The 18,193-nt window shown below is 43.5% G+C and overlaps 1 protein-coding gene across 2 annotated transcripts in view; it reads right to left on the bottom strand.

Annotated features, from left to right (window-relative positions):
* Positions 1-404: 404 nt before the first annotated feature.
* KDR (kinase insert domain receptor) overlaps positions 405-18,193 on the bottom strand; it is a 43,563-nt gene continuing 25,774 nt past the window's right edge. The window contains exons 19-30 of one of the 2 annotated variants that reach the window (XM_002919365.4): positions 17,465-17,578; positions 16,813-16,901; positions 16,076-16,229; positions 14,096-14,193; positions 11,753-11,875; positions 11,490-11,601; positions 11,160-11,259; positions 10,658-10,763; positions 9,407-9,558; positions 4,542-4,662; positions 3,953-4,038; positions 406-2,180 (exon numbers count right to left, since the gene is read on the bottom strand). In XM_002919365.4, the coding sequence (XP_002919411.1) occupies positions 1,958-2,180; positions 3,953-4,038; positions 4,542-4,662; positions 9,407-9,558; positions 10,658-10,763; positions 11,160-11,259; positions 11,490-11,601; positions 11,753-11,875; positions 14,096-14,193; positions 16,076-16,229; positions 16,813-16,901; positions 17,465-17,578 (1,478 nt within the window). In that variant the 3' untranslated portion in view covers positions 406-1,957. Of the gene's footprint in view, positions 2,181-3,952; positions 4,039-4,541; positions 4,663-9,406; positions 9,559-10,657; positions 10,764-11,159; positions 11,260-11,489; positions 11,602-11,752; positions 11,876-14,095; positions 14,194-16,075; positions 16,230-16,812; positions 16,902-17,464; positions 17,579-18,193 lie in introns of both variants that reach the window. The other variant, XM_019799808.2, reaches the window with a different exon arrangement.

Below are 18,193 nucleotides of genomic sequence, written 5' to 3'. Positions count from 1 at the left end.
AAGTACACTCCACATTTCCCTGCAGTGCCTGGGTCTGGCCACCTGGCTGGGGATCTCTCACCCTCTGATTTTCGTGGTTGGCAGTAGTAACAGGCACAGGGTTTCCTGGAGAGTCACGAATACTGTAAGAGTACTTGTATCTCTCAGTCCATGTTTTAAGAATCTCAAAAGTGCTCAGAATATAATGAGAGTTCACATGTGCATGAATTATTTGTGTAACAAAAAAGTGGAAGAGGAGAAGCAACTCTGCCTCAAGTCAGAAGTACTTTCCCTCAAAATAGTCGTGATAATATCACACCGTTGTATTTTTTTTTTTACTAAGCATACATTTATTGGTTTAAAAAGTATAAACTACTTGATGAAAACACCCCTTATAAGAAGAATAAGGAAACGATTAAAAATGAAAAACCATGTGGCAATTACGTCTGATTCCCCCTCTTCCACCTTAGGAGTGAGAGAAATGGTAAGAACAGAAATGCAACCTTGCAAAGAGACTCATTTAAGTTTTTCAATTTTTTTTTAATAAAATGGCATCAATTGCTGAAAGCATTATGGCCTTTGTTATGCTACATAATACTGGCATAAAATGTGAATAGTACAAAGTTCATCATATATAATATAAGGTTTTAATATATTACATTTGTTTCTACATAAACAGACTATAAATATATGTGCCATAGCATGTTTTACAGTCATGGTTCCCAGCATCTCACACTATGGTACCAAACAAAAAATACATTTTCTTTTTTAAAAAGGAAAGAACAAGGGCAGAAACCAGTAGAAATAGCTTTACATGTTAAAAGTCTAAATAATACAATAGATGTTGTTAAAACTTTGGATAGAAAATAATTTTGAAATCTGGCTAATAGTCATTCAGAGAGTGAACAAACCAAATCAGCTTTTACTAGCGTGTAGAGGCCAAATTACTAAAATACTGACTGATTGGGGTGGAAAGAGGGCGAAGGTTCAGGGAGGGGAGAAGGAACAAAAGAGTAAAATCCTTCCTGAAGCTTTGACACCACAGCTTGATACGGAACCTACTGCATTCAGGCTCAGACATATATCACATCAGGACAGATATGTGGGTATTCATCCAGAAGAGACCAGAAGCTGGTTTACACAGTCAGGACTCTTCAACACGACAGGGAGCCTCTGTCTGAATGTCCTCTCTTTATGGTGTTCTGAATAAAGGATCAGCCTGGGAGACAAGGAGCCAGAGCTGCATCATTTCCTTCCTGGGGCTTGGCCAGGAGACACGTAAGAGTCCGGAAGGAACTCTCATTAGGAGTCGGAAACAGCCCAAGGAGCTCTCATTTAGCCTAACTGGGAAGAGCACGCAACCTTCTAAAACCAGTAACCTCATCTGAAGCCTTTACATTTCCTAACGGACCCCATGCCCACCTCCACCAGAGCCAACACAATGCATCTGCAGGCCCCAGTACGCTCTCAAAGTCAGCCAACGTCTTCCTTTCCGTCAATCCAAACCCACACACAAGACTTGGCTCAGAACCCGATCCCAAACAAAGCTTCTTGGATGGACTCAGCCCTAGAGGTCTTTCCCATCTTCACCACCTAAAGCACTTGCGTTGCCTGGCTTATCTTCTGCTTTCACAGAGAGGGGTCAGCTCCCCAGGTGCTGCCACTTCATGGAGGAATCGGCCACTTCTTGAACTTCTTTTCTTATAACCCATGGGGAGACCCACAGTAAGGGGCATCATACGTGCTTTCTAAATGCATAAACAGAAGGTCAACACCGGGAGAAAACACAAACACATTCTTGAGTCACAAACATCTTCTCAGGAAATGCCTAGGGGACTGGCTCCCTGCAGTCTGAGGTCCTTTTTTTGAAATGAAAATCAAATGTGGCTACTTCCTAGTGATGGAAAGAACAACACTTGAAAATCTGAGCAGCACCTCTCATGTGATTTCCAGGAGTGGGGGACGTGGGTGCCTCCTTTTAAACAGGAGGAGAGCTCAATGTGGGCCCAGAGTCAGGCTGGAGAATCTGGGCTGCGCTGCCAGCTTGTGGTCCAATCTCCACCAGCTTTAACAGTTCGGCCTCCTCGCTGGAGTACACAGTGGTGTCCGTGTCATCAGAGTGATACCCAGACTGGTAGCCACTCGTTTGGTTAGAGCCTTCGGATGCCACAGACTCCTTGCTTTTGCTGGGCATCAGTCCACTGTGGAAGAAATGGCAACCAAATGAGTTGATGGAGAGAAGGCAGTTCTTTCCCCTCTAACCCTAACCCTGTTCCCGACCCCGTGTGGGCTGTAATCTCCCTGGAGACACCAGCTCCTATCTCTCCCACTTGTTAATGAACGTATCAGGTTTACTCAGACAATGTCTATTTTCAGGTACTAGCATGAGCTAGTAGTTTCAGATAAGTCCTCTTATTCAGGTCCAAGTCTTTCAAGCCCGTGATGAGATGAAAGGCAGTTCTCCTGAGTTATGCAAAGGCTCCAACCAATGGAGCATTTTTACGGCATTGAAGATTGACAGGTTTGTATACAATGATAGGAGCCAAGGGGACTCTTTGCCGATGTGAAAGGAAATTGGGATGTTCTGAGAGTCCACTTCTGCTCTCCTCACAGGGTTGATTAGGGATTACAAGGCATGTGTACGATGTTAATAAAGTTCTTGAGCAACTTGAAACTTGAGTAAGTTGAAACGTGTGTGTGCAATCAAGCCAGACTGTCAAAAACTGCTTTTTACTCATCAAAACCACATTCTTTGGAAGGACTGAGGGCCCGGATCACTCAGCAGCAACTAGGGAATATTTTCAATGGCATAGAATCATGATAGACCATAATCATGTCAAAGCCTAAAAGTGTAGGCTGTGTTGATCTAAAACTTCAGGATTTACATTTTTCTCAAGCCATTCTGAGGTGTGGGTTTTTCCCCTTAATACATGTTTTACCAAATTATTGGTGTTAAAAACTACAAAAAAGGATTTCATTAACTCTACTTCCATTTATGGTTTAAAAGTTATTTCAAATGACTAGAAATGCAATTTTTCTTTCAATCCAACCTCAAGAAAATGAGTTAAGTGTCTCAAACAATGGCATGGTACCTGGCACATAGCCACCGCTGAATAAATATATTTTAAATCAGTGAATGAAACATATAATTGGCTCTAAAAATTTCTCGCCTTGGGCCTAAAAGCAAACAGTAAAATTGTACGATGACTCGCTTTAATTTTCTTTTTCTTTACATGAACATCCCTCAATAACCCATGGGTGTTCCCATTTTATACAATGGTTAGGTTATAAGTACATCAAAGTCTTCTCAATTCTCACCTACAGTGAGCTCACTAGCAAATAAATAACTGCTCTTTATCTTACTATTTTTATAGAGATTTTCATTTATATGTTAGGTTGAAAGTAGGTACATCTATCCAAAACAACTACAAATTCCTACAGAACCACATGGGGGAAATCATATTCAAAACCAAATTTAATATTTTTCCCATAATTAAGCCAATAATAATAATAAGACAAATAATTCAGCCAATAATATTTAAGTATCTCAAACAAATAGATATTGGCTTATTTATGCATCATACTTCTGAAGACAGATGCGCTCATTTATGGACAGGTTTGAAAATTCTTCAGAGTCCACAAAGATTTTAATCATCTCAATTTGAGGGATTATATCCAATGACCTTTGTTATTTAGCCAGTACCATACAAACCACTGACCATATAAACATAAAAATTCCCCAGTATTCATAAATTCTCATAAAAACTGACCAAATCCCCTAATTTCAGATTCTATTTCAGATGTGCCATGTCATTTATTTGTTTGATAAGTTGCAGTTCTTTATTAGTTCAGTTGATGCAAACTTGCCTAACCAACAAAGACACAAAGGGAAAACTGCATCTACGCTGAAAGTCCTGAGTTCCTTCCAGAAATTCCTGTTGAGATTTGACTTTTCTATTTGGCTGAGCCTTACCTAAAAGATGGAGCTAATTTGGTTCTGTCTTCCAAGGTTTTCAGCTCTTCTGATGCAAGGACCATACCACTGTCCGTCTGGTTGTCCTTTTTAAGAGACAAAGAGATGGCACAGTTGATTGAGTGTGCACACTGACCAACTACTTAATTAAACAGATTTCTTAACCCAGCTATCAGTCAATATGCTCCAGTGTTCCCCAGAGGGCGGTAAAGATATCATAGCCAGAAACTGTATCAGCTACAAGGAGAAGTAACTGCTTCCTAGTAGTAAACTCAGGCCCAGAAGAAAAGAATAATTCAGGAAGCAGCAGCTGAGACCTGTTGCCATCTCTCTTTTCACAATGATACTAGTTACAGTTGAGTGGAATTGGGCATGAAGCTAGATTATCTAGAACCTTGAACTAGGGGCTGTCCTTATAGTAAAACCAATGGGGGGGGGAGGGGAGCTGATAATTCCATCTCCATAGTGACCCCACAATACATACCTTTATAATGAGGCTCCAAGGCTCTAATGCTTAGGCTAATATTTATGTAGCTAATGTTTCGTTCTTCGTGTTATTTTTAAGACTATTTTTAAAAGATGTACTTACATCTGGGATTACTTTTACTTCTGGTTCTTCCAACGGGATATCTTCAAATGTTTTTACACTCACAGGCCGGCTCTTTCGCTTAGTGTTCTGAATATTTATATTTGGGTGGTGGTATATTTGGCTGCAGAGACCAAAAGTGATACCTAAGTTCATTATCCTTCAACCACAAGTTTAATAGCAACCTTCAAAACATCCTTTCAAAAAAGAAAAACAAAACAAAACAAAAATCTTTCTCTGCAAGCACACAGTGAAGGCTTCATTTCCTGTGAGGGCCTATTTAAAAGTATAATCTAAGTGAGGGGCCTAGATGAGCTCCTGTTCCTCTGAATCCTACTTCTGAGGGCCAGGGCTGGACTAAAGACAACAGCAAACTAAGTGATAGACTGCTTTCTGCATGGTTTCCTGATTGCCTGAGATTCCTCCACTGGGCTCTCAACATATTACGGAGCATTACACATCTTTCCAGCCACCTCCAGAAAAGTTTTTCTAGATAATGCCCATGGAGCAACCATTCAGTGAAAGATGGGCCGGGGAAACAAGTGCAGATCTCACTGGATCTCACCTGGGTTACAGGACACTGAACCCAGTAGGATCTAGAGACAACCTCCACCTTCTGCATGTAATAGAGGCTTAGTGTGTGGGGGGGTGGGGGGAGTGAGTCTCACAATCCCCTATTTTCAGCCCACAGAATTGCTGGTCTTGGGAAAAGGCAGTGGTTCAAGAGAATCCTGAGATGTTTCATTTACTTCAACGCCTACCACTGACTATACAAACTTGGGAAAGACAGGAATATTTCTATGCCTCTATTGCCCAGTCTTTAAAATGTGTCAGCAATTCACAGAAACAGAGATATCTGGAGGATGAATGAGGTGGGTGGCAAGTGTTCTTAAAAAGAATGACGCTCTATCAGCCAAAGCTTGTTTTCCTCCTTTGAATTCCAAAGGGTACCAGTATCCTTCTGTGCCTCCTATTCCAAAGAATAGGACTTGTCAGACAACATACCACTTGTTTCCTGGGGGTGCTCCTTCCCTGCCATGTGGCTTGGGGGAGTCTGATTCTGTTAAAAGCACAAACAGCCCAAGTGGAAAGAGGGGAAGTCCTTTTCACAGTGAGAGGGACAGCAAATTCACTCTCCACTCTTAGCCCAGCATACTTCCCCCCCATAGGCAGGCTTCTGGACATGTTACATATTCCCGTGTTTTCTGTGACCAAGTGGAGTGAGAACACACTTGAGCCAAAGGAGGAGAATGGAAATCAAGTCCGCCTCCCCTGAAACCAGGACGCTGGTTCCTCCCCTTACACAGAGGAGAGAACGAGGTTCACCAGTGACATCCTTACTCAGGAAACTCCACAAGAAAGAGGACATAATATATAAGGAGACAGAGGAAAAGCCCACTTCTCCCGAGTCCAGTCCCTAAAAGTGGCTGTTGCTAGAAACTATTGGCGTTACAGTTAATCATTCATTGATTCACTCACTCACTCACTCACTCACTCACTCATTCACTCACTCACTCATTCACTCACTCACTCACTCACTCACTCACTCACTCACTCAGGAATCCTTTCCTGAGAATCTACCACATGCCAGGCACGGTGCTAAATGTTCCCGAACTGCTGTCTCACAGCATCTTTATAAACGGTATCTGTTAGGGGTGGGTGCTACTATCCCAACTTCAGAAGAGGAAACCGAGGCACAGAAAGGTTAAGGAACTTGTCCAAAATCACATAACTAGGCTATTTGGGTTACGAGTAGTCACTGAAGGATTTGAAGCATGAGATTGACAAAGTCAGATGCGCCCTTTAGAAAGATGGCTCTGGGTAGAGGAAGGTGGAAACACGCAGTGAGACCAATTAGGGGACTCTTTTCCATGTCTCTAGAAGAAAGAAGGGCAGCCTGCCCAAGAGAAGTGATGCCCATAGGGTTTGGAGAAGTAGACAGATTCCAGAGGTCTGCTAGAGTGTTGAGCTTGGGCAGTCATACAGCTGCCCTGGAAAAAAACAGTTGAGGAAGCTAAGACTTAGGGAGGAAATGGCTAGGACTGGGATTCGAAATTGGCCTTCAGATTCTCAAGCCCATTGTTTTGCTACCCTACTCCACACTGACTCCCTTGGAAAAGTATCAGGAAGGAAAAAGTAGAAGGGAACAATGGATATGACAGTTCAAGTCTCTATGAAGCACCTACTATGTGCACAGCACTGCTCTCTCCCACGCAGGCACTGACCGTGTGGTGGGACCAGCGCGGGGGAGAAGACAGACAGAAAGTGGAGAAAGGACAGTTTCACTTCAAGCAGTCTGATATCACAGCCAAATTCAGGAACGTCTAGCCAGGAGGCTGTCCCAGACATCAATCCACAAGGAGCACTTAATCATCACCAGCAATTAACCAAAATGAAGAAAAATGGTATGTGCCAAAATCTTTCTCTGGGAGAGAAAAGAAATCTTTGATAAGCTGCTTGGAGTGGGAGGTAAAACTCCTGGGGGGAAAATGACGGAGCAACCACAGATGGTCCCCAAACTGCCCTCAAAGAAAGAGGAGTCCAATTAATATGTGTTTTCTTGCAGAAAGCATGTGAACTTGGGGCCAGAGCTGATCACAGGGAAAATTAGAGACAAAGCGAAGTCTAGACACTAGTGATCCATCCTGCTCGCCCTTTCCCGCTCCCCACACCTCTTGGCCTCTTTGCTAGGTAAATGCTGAACAAATATTTTTAATAATTTAAAGGGGCAACAGATCACGAGGTTGGTGCCCACCGTGATGTCTCTGTCCAGCTCTATTTATAATGTGATGAGATTGAAACTATAAAGAGGAAGCAAATGAGAGAGACTCCTCAGCTTTTCTACCTGACTGGAAATGGGAAAAAGGACAGAACAAGTCCACTGAGAAGGACACCAGCCTCATCTCTGGTCTCCCCAGGGAAACAGAATCAAAAGAGAGCCTCAAAACGAGGTGTGCTGGGTGCCTCAATGCTGTGTTTCTTTAAACCCAGATGATTAAAATGTGACTGTGGAGTCTTGTTTTTATAAAAGGAAAAAGAATGGCAGGGTTGAAGAGAGGGCTGCAGACAAAAGATTCCAACTTCCATTTTATTTTTCAAATTATGGCTGGATAAAAGAGAAACTGGACTGGAAAGACCAATTCGAAAATCACAGACAGAAAATAGGAGCCAGGCCTACGTTCAGAGTGTGGTGTCACATTTGTCCATGCTTCTGGGGATAAATGTTAGCAGCCCTGACTTAGATCCAGCATTGCATTTGGCACTTCCATTACACACACATGACTTCATCGACTCTCGGCACCATATGCAAAGCGTCCAAGCGAGCCAAGAGACTGCCGATGGGGTCCTCACTCCACCTGGTCACACAAAACCCAAGGCATAGAGTTCATGATCAAATGCCTTTCTGATAAAGAAGGAAGCCGTGTTGTGGGAATAATTACCACACCACAAGGCCAGCCGAGCTTGACCTAGAGGTTTTTAAACATGAGAAGTGGAACTATTGGCTTTCGGTTCATTCACCTTTCTCTTTGAGGGTCCCCCCTTGGTGTGGCAGAAAACAGGACTGAGAGAGAGATCAGAGGAACTGGAGTCATCCTAGGGATGTGATTTTAAGCAGCTTGCTGAATAGCTATCACATATCCAGTGCTCTCTAAGTGCCAGGCACGCAGAAATATGTTATACCATGCGATTCTCAAAATAATCATTTTTGAACACCAGTGTCTTCACCTGCGTCACAGTGAAGCTGTGCGCCGGGTCCCTAAGAGGCAGACTGAGTAGTCCAACCAGTTCTATCTGGCTCTAAAATCTGGACCTTTTACCACAATTGTTTACTTCCACCATGTGATTGCTCTGAGCCTCACATTCAACGTCTATTCACGAGAGATAATAGTTTCTCCCTTGCGAAACTCTGTGAGGTATCATGCAGGCAAAATCTGATAACAGAAGGAAAAGTTCTTTGAAAAAATGCTAAAAGTTCTTGACCCAAATGTAACAGGCAGCTTACACGTTGGCTTCTGCCACCCCATGTGATTCCACAGAACAAACTGCCCACAACCCGGTGGCCCGGCTAACCTAGGGCTCCATGGCCCCCCTCTGCAGCAAACACACGAGTGCAGGCTGGACCCTGCGGTCAGGGGGGGCCGGGTACAGAAGGAAAACACCCAAAAGAGGTGGGTGGGGGGGAACAAAGCAAAGAAGTCCCAGGCTTAGAAAAAGGCAATTTTAATATCATATTGTAGACACGATATCAACTCTGTCCTCAGGTACAGGTGCTGGGAGAGAGAAAAAAGAAAGCTGCCTTCAGAACTGCTTTACAGATCAGGAGAGGACAGCGGTGCATGTGTTTTAAATAAGTCCAGAAGTCCCATTATGCAAATAAAATGCTGAAAATCAGACCAGGGAGGGGCTTCTGAAGATGTGCAGTCCAGTCCAATTCAGGACACATCCCCACGGCACAGGGCATCCTAGCCAGAGAGGCAAAGTGTGTTCTCATCTATGCATAAAACTCTTCCTTCCTGAATCTTTCCTAAGCCATTTAATTCACATTAATAAAGGAGTACATGGGGATAATTTAAATACAGATGTCTATATAAAATTGGTCTCTTTTTCTGGAGATTAACAAACTGTGGCATTCCAGCTATTTGCAGCTGCAGGGCTTAGAATTCAAAAGAAACAGCTATGGCAGCAATGTGGACCACAGATGGGAAGCAACTCACCTACCCCGGCCCTCTTCAAGGAGCACTTCCCTTGATAGCAGTCTCAGGGCTTAGGTTCAATGTGGAAGTGAGATGCAGCCTTCCTTCCACCCCCTTCCCCAAATGACCTTGAAGTGCCCCCATCCCCCTGGGGATGTTGACCATATACAGTACCTGATTCCTGCTGTGTTGTCATAATGGAATTTGGGGTCACACACTTCCTCTTCCTCCATACAGGAAACAGGTGAGGTAGGCAGAGAGAGTCCAGAATCCTCTTCCATGCTCAAAGTCTCTGCTATCGGGAGAACAATGTAGTCTTTGCCATCCTGAAACAACAAACACGGAATGCTCTTGCTATGGCTATGGCGCCAGCCCCTCAAGAGCCTTTTCATGAGAAACAAAGGCCATGGGGGCTTCTTGGTGATGAGGTCTGTCGCTTTCATATCTGAGCGCTGAACTTAAAGACAACATTAAACATGGTTTGTCAAAAACAAAAGGGCACTTGAAAGGGATGTTTATATATGAAAGTATGTGAAAAGGGTTAATATAAAAGCAAGAGGAGTAAGGGGACCGACCGCAGAGAAGCAGAGAACGCTGGTCACGAGGAAGACAAAGCAGGCTGTGGGCAGAGACGTGGCAACAGAACACGGAGAGCTGAGAAGTCATTTCTTCACAAAGCCCTACCTACTGGAGCCAGGTCTTTTAAAGGGCATGTCATCCAATTTTAGTCTCTACATTTCAAGGCAATGGAAAATCTGATGACAGTTGAGAGAAAAGCAATAAATGTGCAGGAAAATGGGTCTTCTGAGAAAAGGTTGCACAATTTAACGTTATTTCATCAAGAGAAAGAAAGAAAGGGCAATGTGATACCTTTAAATGTTTGAAAGGCTTACTGATAAAAACAGATTTGACCCATTGTCCCCCACCTATTCAAAAGAAAAGCAGGAGGAAATTGGCTTCCATTCGTGGCAGTAAGAGGCCGTTGACTGGAGATTAAATAACTTTCTAATGGTAAAGGTTACAATTCTAAAATCCTCCAGTGGAAGTTATGGGGGCTGGGGATTCTACTGAAGAAAAAGCCCATATTTTGCAGGGTTCAGATGTGGTTTTGCCTGTACAGTGTTTAAATTACTTAAAATTCTGTCCATTGTTGATATTCTGTGGATCAACTAATTTTTATTGATTCATTGACTGATTTTACTTTAGAAGAGCATCTGAAGACAACAAAAGAAACATCAGGAGGAATGAGTGGTCTACTCCCAGGTTATGGTTTAGGATCTCATTAGGACCTCATCTGTCTTTAAAAGGGGAGTTATAGCTTTTAAAATAGCATTGCTGTTCAAATATGCAAGAATATGGTGGCCATGAGAAGGTCCAGGGAGGAGAGGAGCCCTTGGATAGATTGCTTGGATGGAGGTCACAAACCTGCTGAGCATTAGCTTGTAACAGATTTCCCAAGTGTTCCACCAGCTCTGAAAACGTGGGTCTCTGATTGGGCTCCCTGTGCCAGCAGTCCAGCATGGTCTGGTACCTAGAGAAGCAAAACACTAATGTCACTAACTGCCTCCTTCTTCCTCATCTGATGCTGAAAATATGCACTCGAATGAGTAAACATTTATGAAAAGTCCCCCATGATGCTAAATAGTAATACAACACCATATAAAACACAGAGCCCTACAGCTGGAACATCAAGTATGTACAGAAAATGTTAGAAGTCAACATTTAATAAAAACGAACTGGTGGATATAGATAAAGGGCTGTTGTTTCAAGAAGAGATGACCGTCTGCTTGAGATTACCAAGGAAGACTTCCAGGGGAAGTAGGACAGGGACGGGTCCATGAAAGAGGTCTGTATCATGAAAAGTCTTCTGGGCGGGGGGAGGTTTTATGACCAAAGAAAGGATAGAAAGATGTTTTCAAAGTCTTACATTTCTGGTGTGGTATAATCAGGGGCCCTCATTCTAGTGCCTTCTTTCAATCGCCTACAAAATTCCTCATCAATTTTTACTCCGGGATACGGAGAAGCACCTAGAATAAAACAGGAATGGGACATGACTTGGTTTGATTTTTTTCTTATAGAAAACCCTGGTTCTTGAACATCATCCCAAATATATATATATATTTCCAAAGCTTCCCGGTAACTTTCGCTAGATAAAGGTGAAACACGGGAGAGGTAAAGATGCACTGGGACCATGGAACACTGACTTACGTCATTTTATTTGGAGTATGGATGGAGGGACAAAAAACAAGTGACTTACCTAAGGAAAATATTTCCCAGAGCAAGACACCAAAAGACCACACATCACTCTGAATTGTGTACACTCTGTCAAAAATTGTTTCTGGGGCCATCCATTTCAAAGGGAGGCGAGCCTAAGAAGGTGGAAGACAAGAAGTCAGAGCCCAACTTAGCACGTATCTGAAGAAAACACTTCCTTTGTTCCCAACGCAGGTCCTGAAGCTTGCAACGAGGAATTTGGATCCTGCAACTTCACAGAGAACTAGGTTCACCTTTAAAACTTACATCTCCTTTTCTCACATAATCTGGGTCTTTATAAATATCCCGGGCCAAGCCAAAGTCACAGATTTTAACCACGTTCTTCTCCGACAGGAGGATGTTGCGTGCCGCCAGGTCCCTGTGGATACACTGCAAAAAGAATCGTGTGTGCGTTAGGCTTCGGCACAGCTGATGTCTTCGGCATCTGTTGTGACCTCATGCTTAAAAAAGCCCCACATCAGAAACCAACTGATGAACAGGCACTGGGCTAATACCTTTCATCAACACTTCAAGAAAGAAGTCTGACTTTTGTTGAGACACACATCTGCTTAACTCATAAAGAGTCCCAGACTTTGGAGTTAAATAATTAAGTTATAGTAGGATGATGGAGTCATAAATAGACTTCTCTTAGACACAATTAAGAATGTGTTTCTTGTCACATCCACATATCCCTTTTGCCTGGCACCATATATGGTTAAAACGCGTTACTCTAAGGAGGCCTTCGAATGCCCTCCTATTTTGAATGAATGCTCGGAAATCAGGAACAAGGGGCCCTCCTTGGTTTGGTGCCCTTTGTTGGTTTCTCTGTTCCATATGGAACTGAAGCTGCCCGGCTCTGATAAACCAGCTCCCGTGGGGCTCATCCTGTTTTCAAAGTGTTGGAGTACCATCGAGGTCTACGGAAGAGATTTCGGCTTCTCACGGGTCAGGCTGGTTCTCCCGTGCACTAAAAAGGAAAACCGAATTCCCCCTGCTTTCTCTCCACTCTTTTCCGGTCCTCGGTTTCTCTCTTCTTTATCTCCCCGACCTCATCTAACTCCCTACTACTGCAGATTTGTAAGGAAATAAGAGTCTGGGGAACATTTACACATGAATGAAGGGCTCCAAGGAGAATGCCCAAGTCAGCGCAGGGAGCGATGGGGAGCCGGGGAGCCCGGGCAAGGCTGACCACCCCACACCCTGTCTCTGTGTGGCACTTCCCTCGGAAAGAGGCATATTCAAAAGCATTCCGTCAAGCATGACTGAGCAAGACAGGAGATTCCAAAAACCAGTCCTCTCTACTTTTCCCCCAACCAAACAGCTTCCTTTTTTATTTTTTAGCCCAACAACGAGGTGGTTTTCAAGAAACCAGCTGGTAGATGCAAAGGGAAGTTAAGGGTCCTGGAGGACCCCACCCCCTTCCCAGTCGAAAGATACCCTGACTAAACAGCAGGCTCTGGCCTTTAAAAATAATAATAAAATAAAATCAGAATCTTCAAGAAAGGCAAAGGTTCTTGCCCCGTGGGCAAATCCCATAAGACCACACTTCTCTCCTTTCCCCTTGGGAGAAAGGAGACAAGAGCTCCCGGGCAGACACTTTTGAGAGCCTGAGGCTCTGAGAACTGTGACGAGCTTTAGGCTTCAGAAAAAGATATGGGTTAGAGATTTCACTCTAAATTAGAAAAACAAAACTCTTAAGTCTTTCTTCCCCCCTCCCAGGAGGGTGCAGCCGATGCATTCTCCAACTGATCATTTTTCCTGAACCTTAATTTGAATTTTCCCTGTTTAATAGAAAACCATCCACTCTACCCTTTCCAGAGGGGTGACTTCAACCGACCCCGCTCCCGCTGTGGTGTTTACAGCCTCTGGAATATTTGTAACTTGTCACGTCCCCACCTCAGCCTTTGTTTGGCCTACTTTTCTAATTTTAGCTTTTATAATCGCTCTCATCTGAAGCCTGTCCTTCCTGCTTTCTAATTATACCACTAACAAATACTTTTTGATGGATGGTGATGAATGTAAAATAAATTAGAAATAGACGCTCTCACGCCGAGGTATCTGCAAGGCTCAGTCCCTCACCTTTTCCAGGTCGCTGCCCAGATGTCGCAGTCTTATAAAGCTTTCCTTGTTCATTCTGTTTATAATTGATGTACACAAACACAGAAGCGTATACACACACAAACATACCACTCCTGTGGAGTCCTAGCCCTTTCCTGCTTATTTTTCCCCGCCGTGCTTATTCCCATCCAACCGACCATGTACTTGACTTGTTTATACTGCTCACCGCCTGTTCCGCCCAATAGGATGTAAACTTTTTGAAGGCGGAGAGTTTTGCCTGTTCGTTCACACAGCATCCTTAAGCGCTTAGAGGACTGGCTGCACTTAGTAGATGGTCAGTAAGTATTGATCCCATGAATGAATTAATTTCACAAAATCCTCACACCTCCTTAAATTAGCAGGAACGGGGCCTCTCCAACAGGACTCTTTGCATAGTTCCAGCAGTGGAGAACGAATTACAGTCCCAAACACACACCAGTGGCTGGCACCAGACATCTTCCTTCCAGATCTGTGATGTGAAGAGTTACCTTGGTCCCCCCTGGGCTGTCTTACCTTCCGGGATGCCAAAAACTCCATGCCCTTAGCCACTTGGAAGCTGTAGCAGATGAGGTGCTCCAAGGTCAGGAAGTTCTTGTACAGATCTTCGGGAACTGGCAGGAGAGGGAGGAGGACAGAGATCAGTATTGCCACCAGAAACGATTCGTTTCTAAGTGTGTTAGAGTAATCTTCATTTTAACACTTGGGAGTTAAACTTCTGGAAATAGAAGCGGAGAGAAAATGCCTGTATCTTCTGTAAATTTGCTGAATCCTGGTATATTAGCTTTCATCATACCCCTTAGCAAAAAAAAATGTTAGTTTTTCCATCTTAGTCAAATTGAACCAGCAGAGATGGCAGGGAGCGAAAAAGGACTTAAGTTTGCTGTTTTAAACTGTTGGTTTTTTTCATGTACCCAGAGGGATAAACAATAGTTTCATATCAAGGACTCTAAAAATAAAACAACAATATTCAGGGTCATTGAATCTTTTCTCTCCAGGCTTTGTCCTGGGACAAAGGCCAAAGGTCAAATTATAATCTACAACAGATAACTAAAAATACCAGAAATATATTTACTTCTCTCACTTTCAAGCTGAGAAAGTGCTGTAAACACATTGAAAGAGGCCTGTGAGGATGCTTTTTTCCCTTCAAGGATATGAATGAGAGGTGACAGGAACATCGAGAGAAAGGTGGTTTTACGTAAATTGGTGGTATTTATTTCCGTGCAACTGGTACAAATAAACACGAAGACATTAATGGGTGTTTCAGCATGATCTCTGAACTTTGGTCAGATAAGATAAGACATGGCTTCTCTCCTAGAGACAAATACCAGAGTAAATGAAAACTCACTTGTAATAATAACCTTGTAAGTATTAAAAAGACTGAGAACATTTTTCTCAATGATTTTTTTTAATGTTTAGGGCTAGAGGGCTCTCAGTGAGCAATTAGTACAATCCCATCATTTTCCAAATGAAGAAATGGAGGACATATTCCAGGCCAAGACCCTTTCTACTCCGAGTACCCCAATCCTTTGGGTTTCTGGCACACTGGCCACCATTTTGTGAGAGAGAATGACGGGACAGAGAGGGCCCCACTCAGTGTGGGCCCAGTTAGGTGAGGTCTAGATGGCCTCTCCACACCCTCTAGAGCAAGTTCCAGCTTCGCATACCCTGCTCGGCTTCTTAGAGAAAGAAGCCACATTTAAGGTCTATCTGTAGCCTCATGTCCAGGGAAAGGGTAGCAGGTTTCTTTCACTATTTCATGACTGGATTCTTCTAAGCTCATGCTCAAGAGGAGCCAGATGTCAGGAAGCCCCATCTCTATATCCATGGAGCTGTCTCTCTGCTCCTTCTGAGGGAAGCAGACAGACAGCGTATCCTGGAGCTGGAAGAAATCCTGGAAGTTAGACTGCGAACACAGCTCTACTCAGAAAGAGCACTAAAATATCACTGGAAGCATAACTGGATAAAGAAAAATATGCTTACCAAGACTCCTCTGAGGAAGTATGGCTGCAAGAAAGACTTGATAAGCCACTTGGAATGGGAGAGAACCAGCAAGTGACCCCAATGCTGCCTTGGAGAGGTGGGGTGACTTTGGTAATGTGGGGCTGAACTGCTTAGGGCAACGGGGAGACTAATCAACCACCACAGAGCCTCCTTTATCCTTTGGGAACAAAGCGCTGAGCCTCTCCTGCTACTAAATGCTGAACCAACAGTCTCAAAGCATTGGTTCGGCTGTTGCTGACTTCTTCGCCCTCCTGGGGTATGGAGATTTCTCAGGCTCGCCCGTGTTTTGCCTCACAACCAAGCCAGCTGCTGATTTAGGGCTTCCACAGCTTACTTCTGGGAAAACTGAATGGAGGCAGTCTAGAAATTTAGGTCTCTTCCAAATATTAGGGAGTACTCAACTTTTTCACGACAAAATTCATCCTAACACCCCATCACCTTCTCGTTTCTGCAAGAGCACGCGTTAAGTGTGGAGAAAGCAATGGCAGGTACCTTCCTCTTCCTCCACGTCACTGAGGGATTTCTCCTCAACAAATCCAGAGCTGGCTGAGCTCTGACTACTGGTGATACTGTCCAAGCGACGTTTCGGATCCATAGTGATCTCCCCAACGTACTCTTTCCCTTGACGGAATCGTGCCCCTTTGCTCTATAAAGAAACAAATGCACAAACTCCTTGAATACAAAAGAGATCTCTAGAAAACAATTATAGCTATTAAAAGCAGACAAGAATTACATCGATTTCAGGAATATGGAATCTTTGGGCTGGAATTTGGGGTAAGTGTTCTGCATAACAGATCTTCTTCCATAAAGCCTAGTTCCTTCTTTAGCTTAAAGAGATAAACACCTTGTTTCAAGTCTGTTTCAGACACACTTCCAACATTAGGGTGCTCTTTACCGAGGGACTGACACTCCATGGGGCCAAATACTGCTAGGAGACAGAGAAAATAATCCAGAAACATCCTCCCCTCCATCCTTCCCTTTCCTTAATTGCACCCACCTTCTCCCCTCCTCAAGCACCATCTCTAATGGGTCAGTAGATTAAAGTCACAAAAAAACAAAAACAAAAATCGACCAGGAGAAGAGATGTCCGCCAGCAGGTAAAAGAGGAAGTTACAACAACCAAAAGAAGTCTCCTCACAAGTTCTTCACAGTGTTTTTCCAGAGAAAGATCAACCTGTATTTTCCTCCATTTTACAATGTGGCCAGAGCTGAGTTAAGAAATGACATACCTTGTAGGGGACAAATTCGTTTCTCTTGCTCCTTAAGTAAGTCGACAAGTTTCCAAACTTGCAAAATTCCACAATCACCATGAGTGGCCCTGCAGACAGCACAGCATGTCAAGAAAGGGAAACATTTCCATTCATGTATCTCATCAAGTGTTTAATACATGGATGAGCCAGAAAATATCATAGAAGGACACTACAAACTTTCACTGGGGACAGGATCATAGAAATCAGCTGGTCCCAGTGCCCTTATAGTGTAGCTTTTCTTTTACCAATTGGCAATTCACAGCAAGATGAACCAAAATTTCAGAAGAAAATCCACCCACTCGCTTTTCAACACAATCACCATTTTAAGGGGAACAACTCTTAAGGGCTTTGCTTTCAAGTTTTTTGAGAGGTTTACTTTTCTCATATGAACCTCTTACACAAGCAGCAAACTTCAGTACAGTGAGATGGCATTTTTTAATTCACAGAAGTTCTAGAATAATTAATAAAGTGCCCATTAAACTCCGTGAAATATATTTTTATCTAGGAATCTGGCAAAGTATCCTATGTTACGGAAATCAAGGCCATGGGAGTTAAGTGGTTTCCCTGAAACACCAGCAGAAAATTATATGCCAAAATCATCAGGCAACCAGAAACATCCACAGATACTCACCTCCTGGCTTGGTACAGGCACCTAGAAGATTGACCACATTGAGATGGTGGCCAATATGAATGAGGATCTTGAGTTCAGACATGAGAGCTCGGTGTTCACTGTGTGTTGCTCCTTCTACAAATAGACAGCAAAGAAGAAAATCATCAATGTGGGCGTTAGCGGAGGAGGACCGGTGCCCCACTGCACGCACGTGTGCAACTTACCCTCTAGGGGTAATACAACTGCAACCCGATTTACAGGCTAGGTGCTCTGAAAGTCACGTGTGAATTATATTTTCCAATTCTAAATCCAATTCTTACTTTAAGTGCACCCAGAATGTTTGATATTTAAAGGAATCCATTGTGAAGTCTTTGCAAAGTGGAGAATACATCTACAAATGGAATCATGCCCAGATTTTCTTCTCTTACAAAACTGGATTTTCATATATCAGGTTGACTATGCTTCTTAGGGCCTGATTATTTCAGTCCTTCCTGGTAAGGAAGCAACACCATGTATTAAATATCCTTATGTGTTAGGGGCTATGCTGAAGTTCCCGCCAATCAGTGCCAAGCAGGAAACTTAACAGGGGCCAGCTGGCAAGGCCAATTGGCACAAGAGGCCGATGAGGCTAAAACTGCAAGTGTGATCCTGCACAGACCGGTACACCTCCCTCTAATTCACACACACGGTCCACACCTCAGACCCTAATGAGCCACCTCGAAATTGCATTCCCCCTTAGCCACAAGGAAA

Source organism: Ailuropoda melanoleuca, chromosome 11, assembly GCF_002007445.2.
Source record: "Ailuropoda melanoleuca isolate Jingjing chromosome 11, ASM200744v2, whole genome shotgun sequence".
NCBI classification, from domain to species: Eukaryota; Metazoa; Chordata; class Mammalia; order Carnivora; family Ursidae; genus Ailuropoda; species Ailuropoda melanoleuca.
Note: the sequence above shows the minus strand (reverse complement) of the source record. Positions and strands in the feature narration are given on the sequence as shown.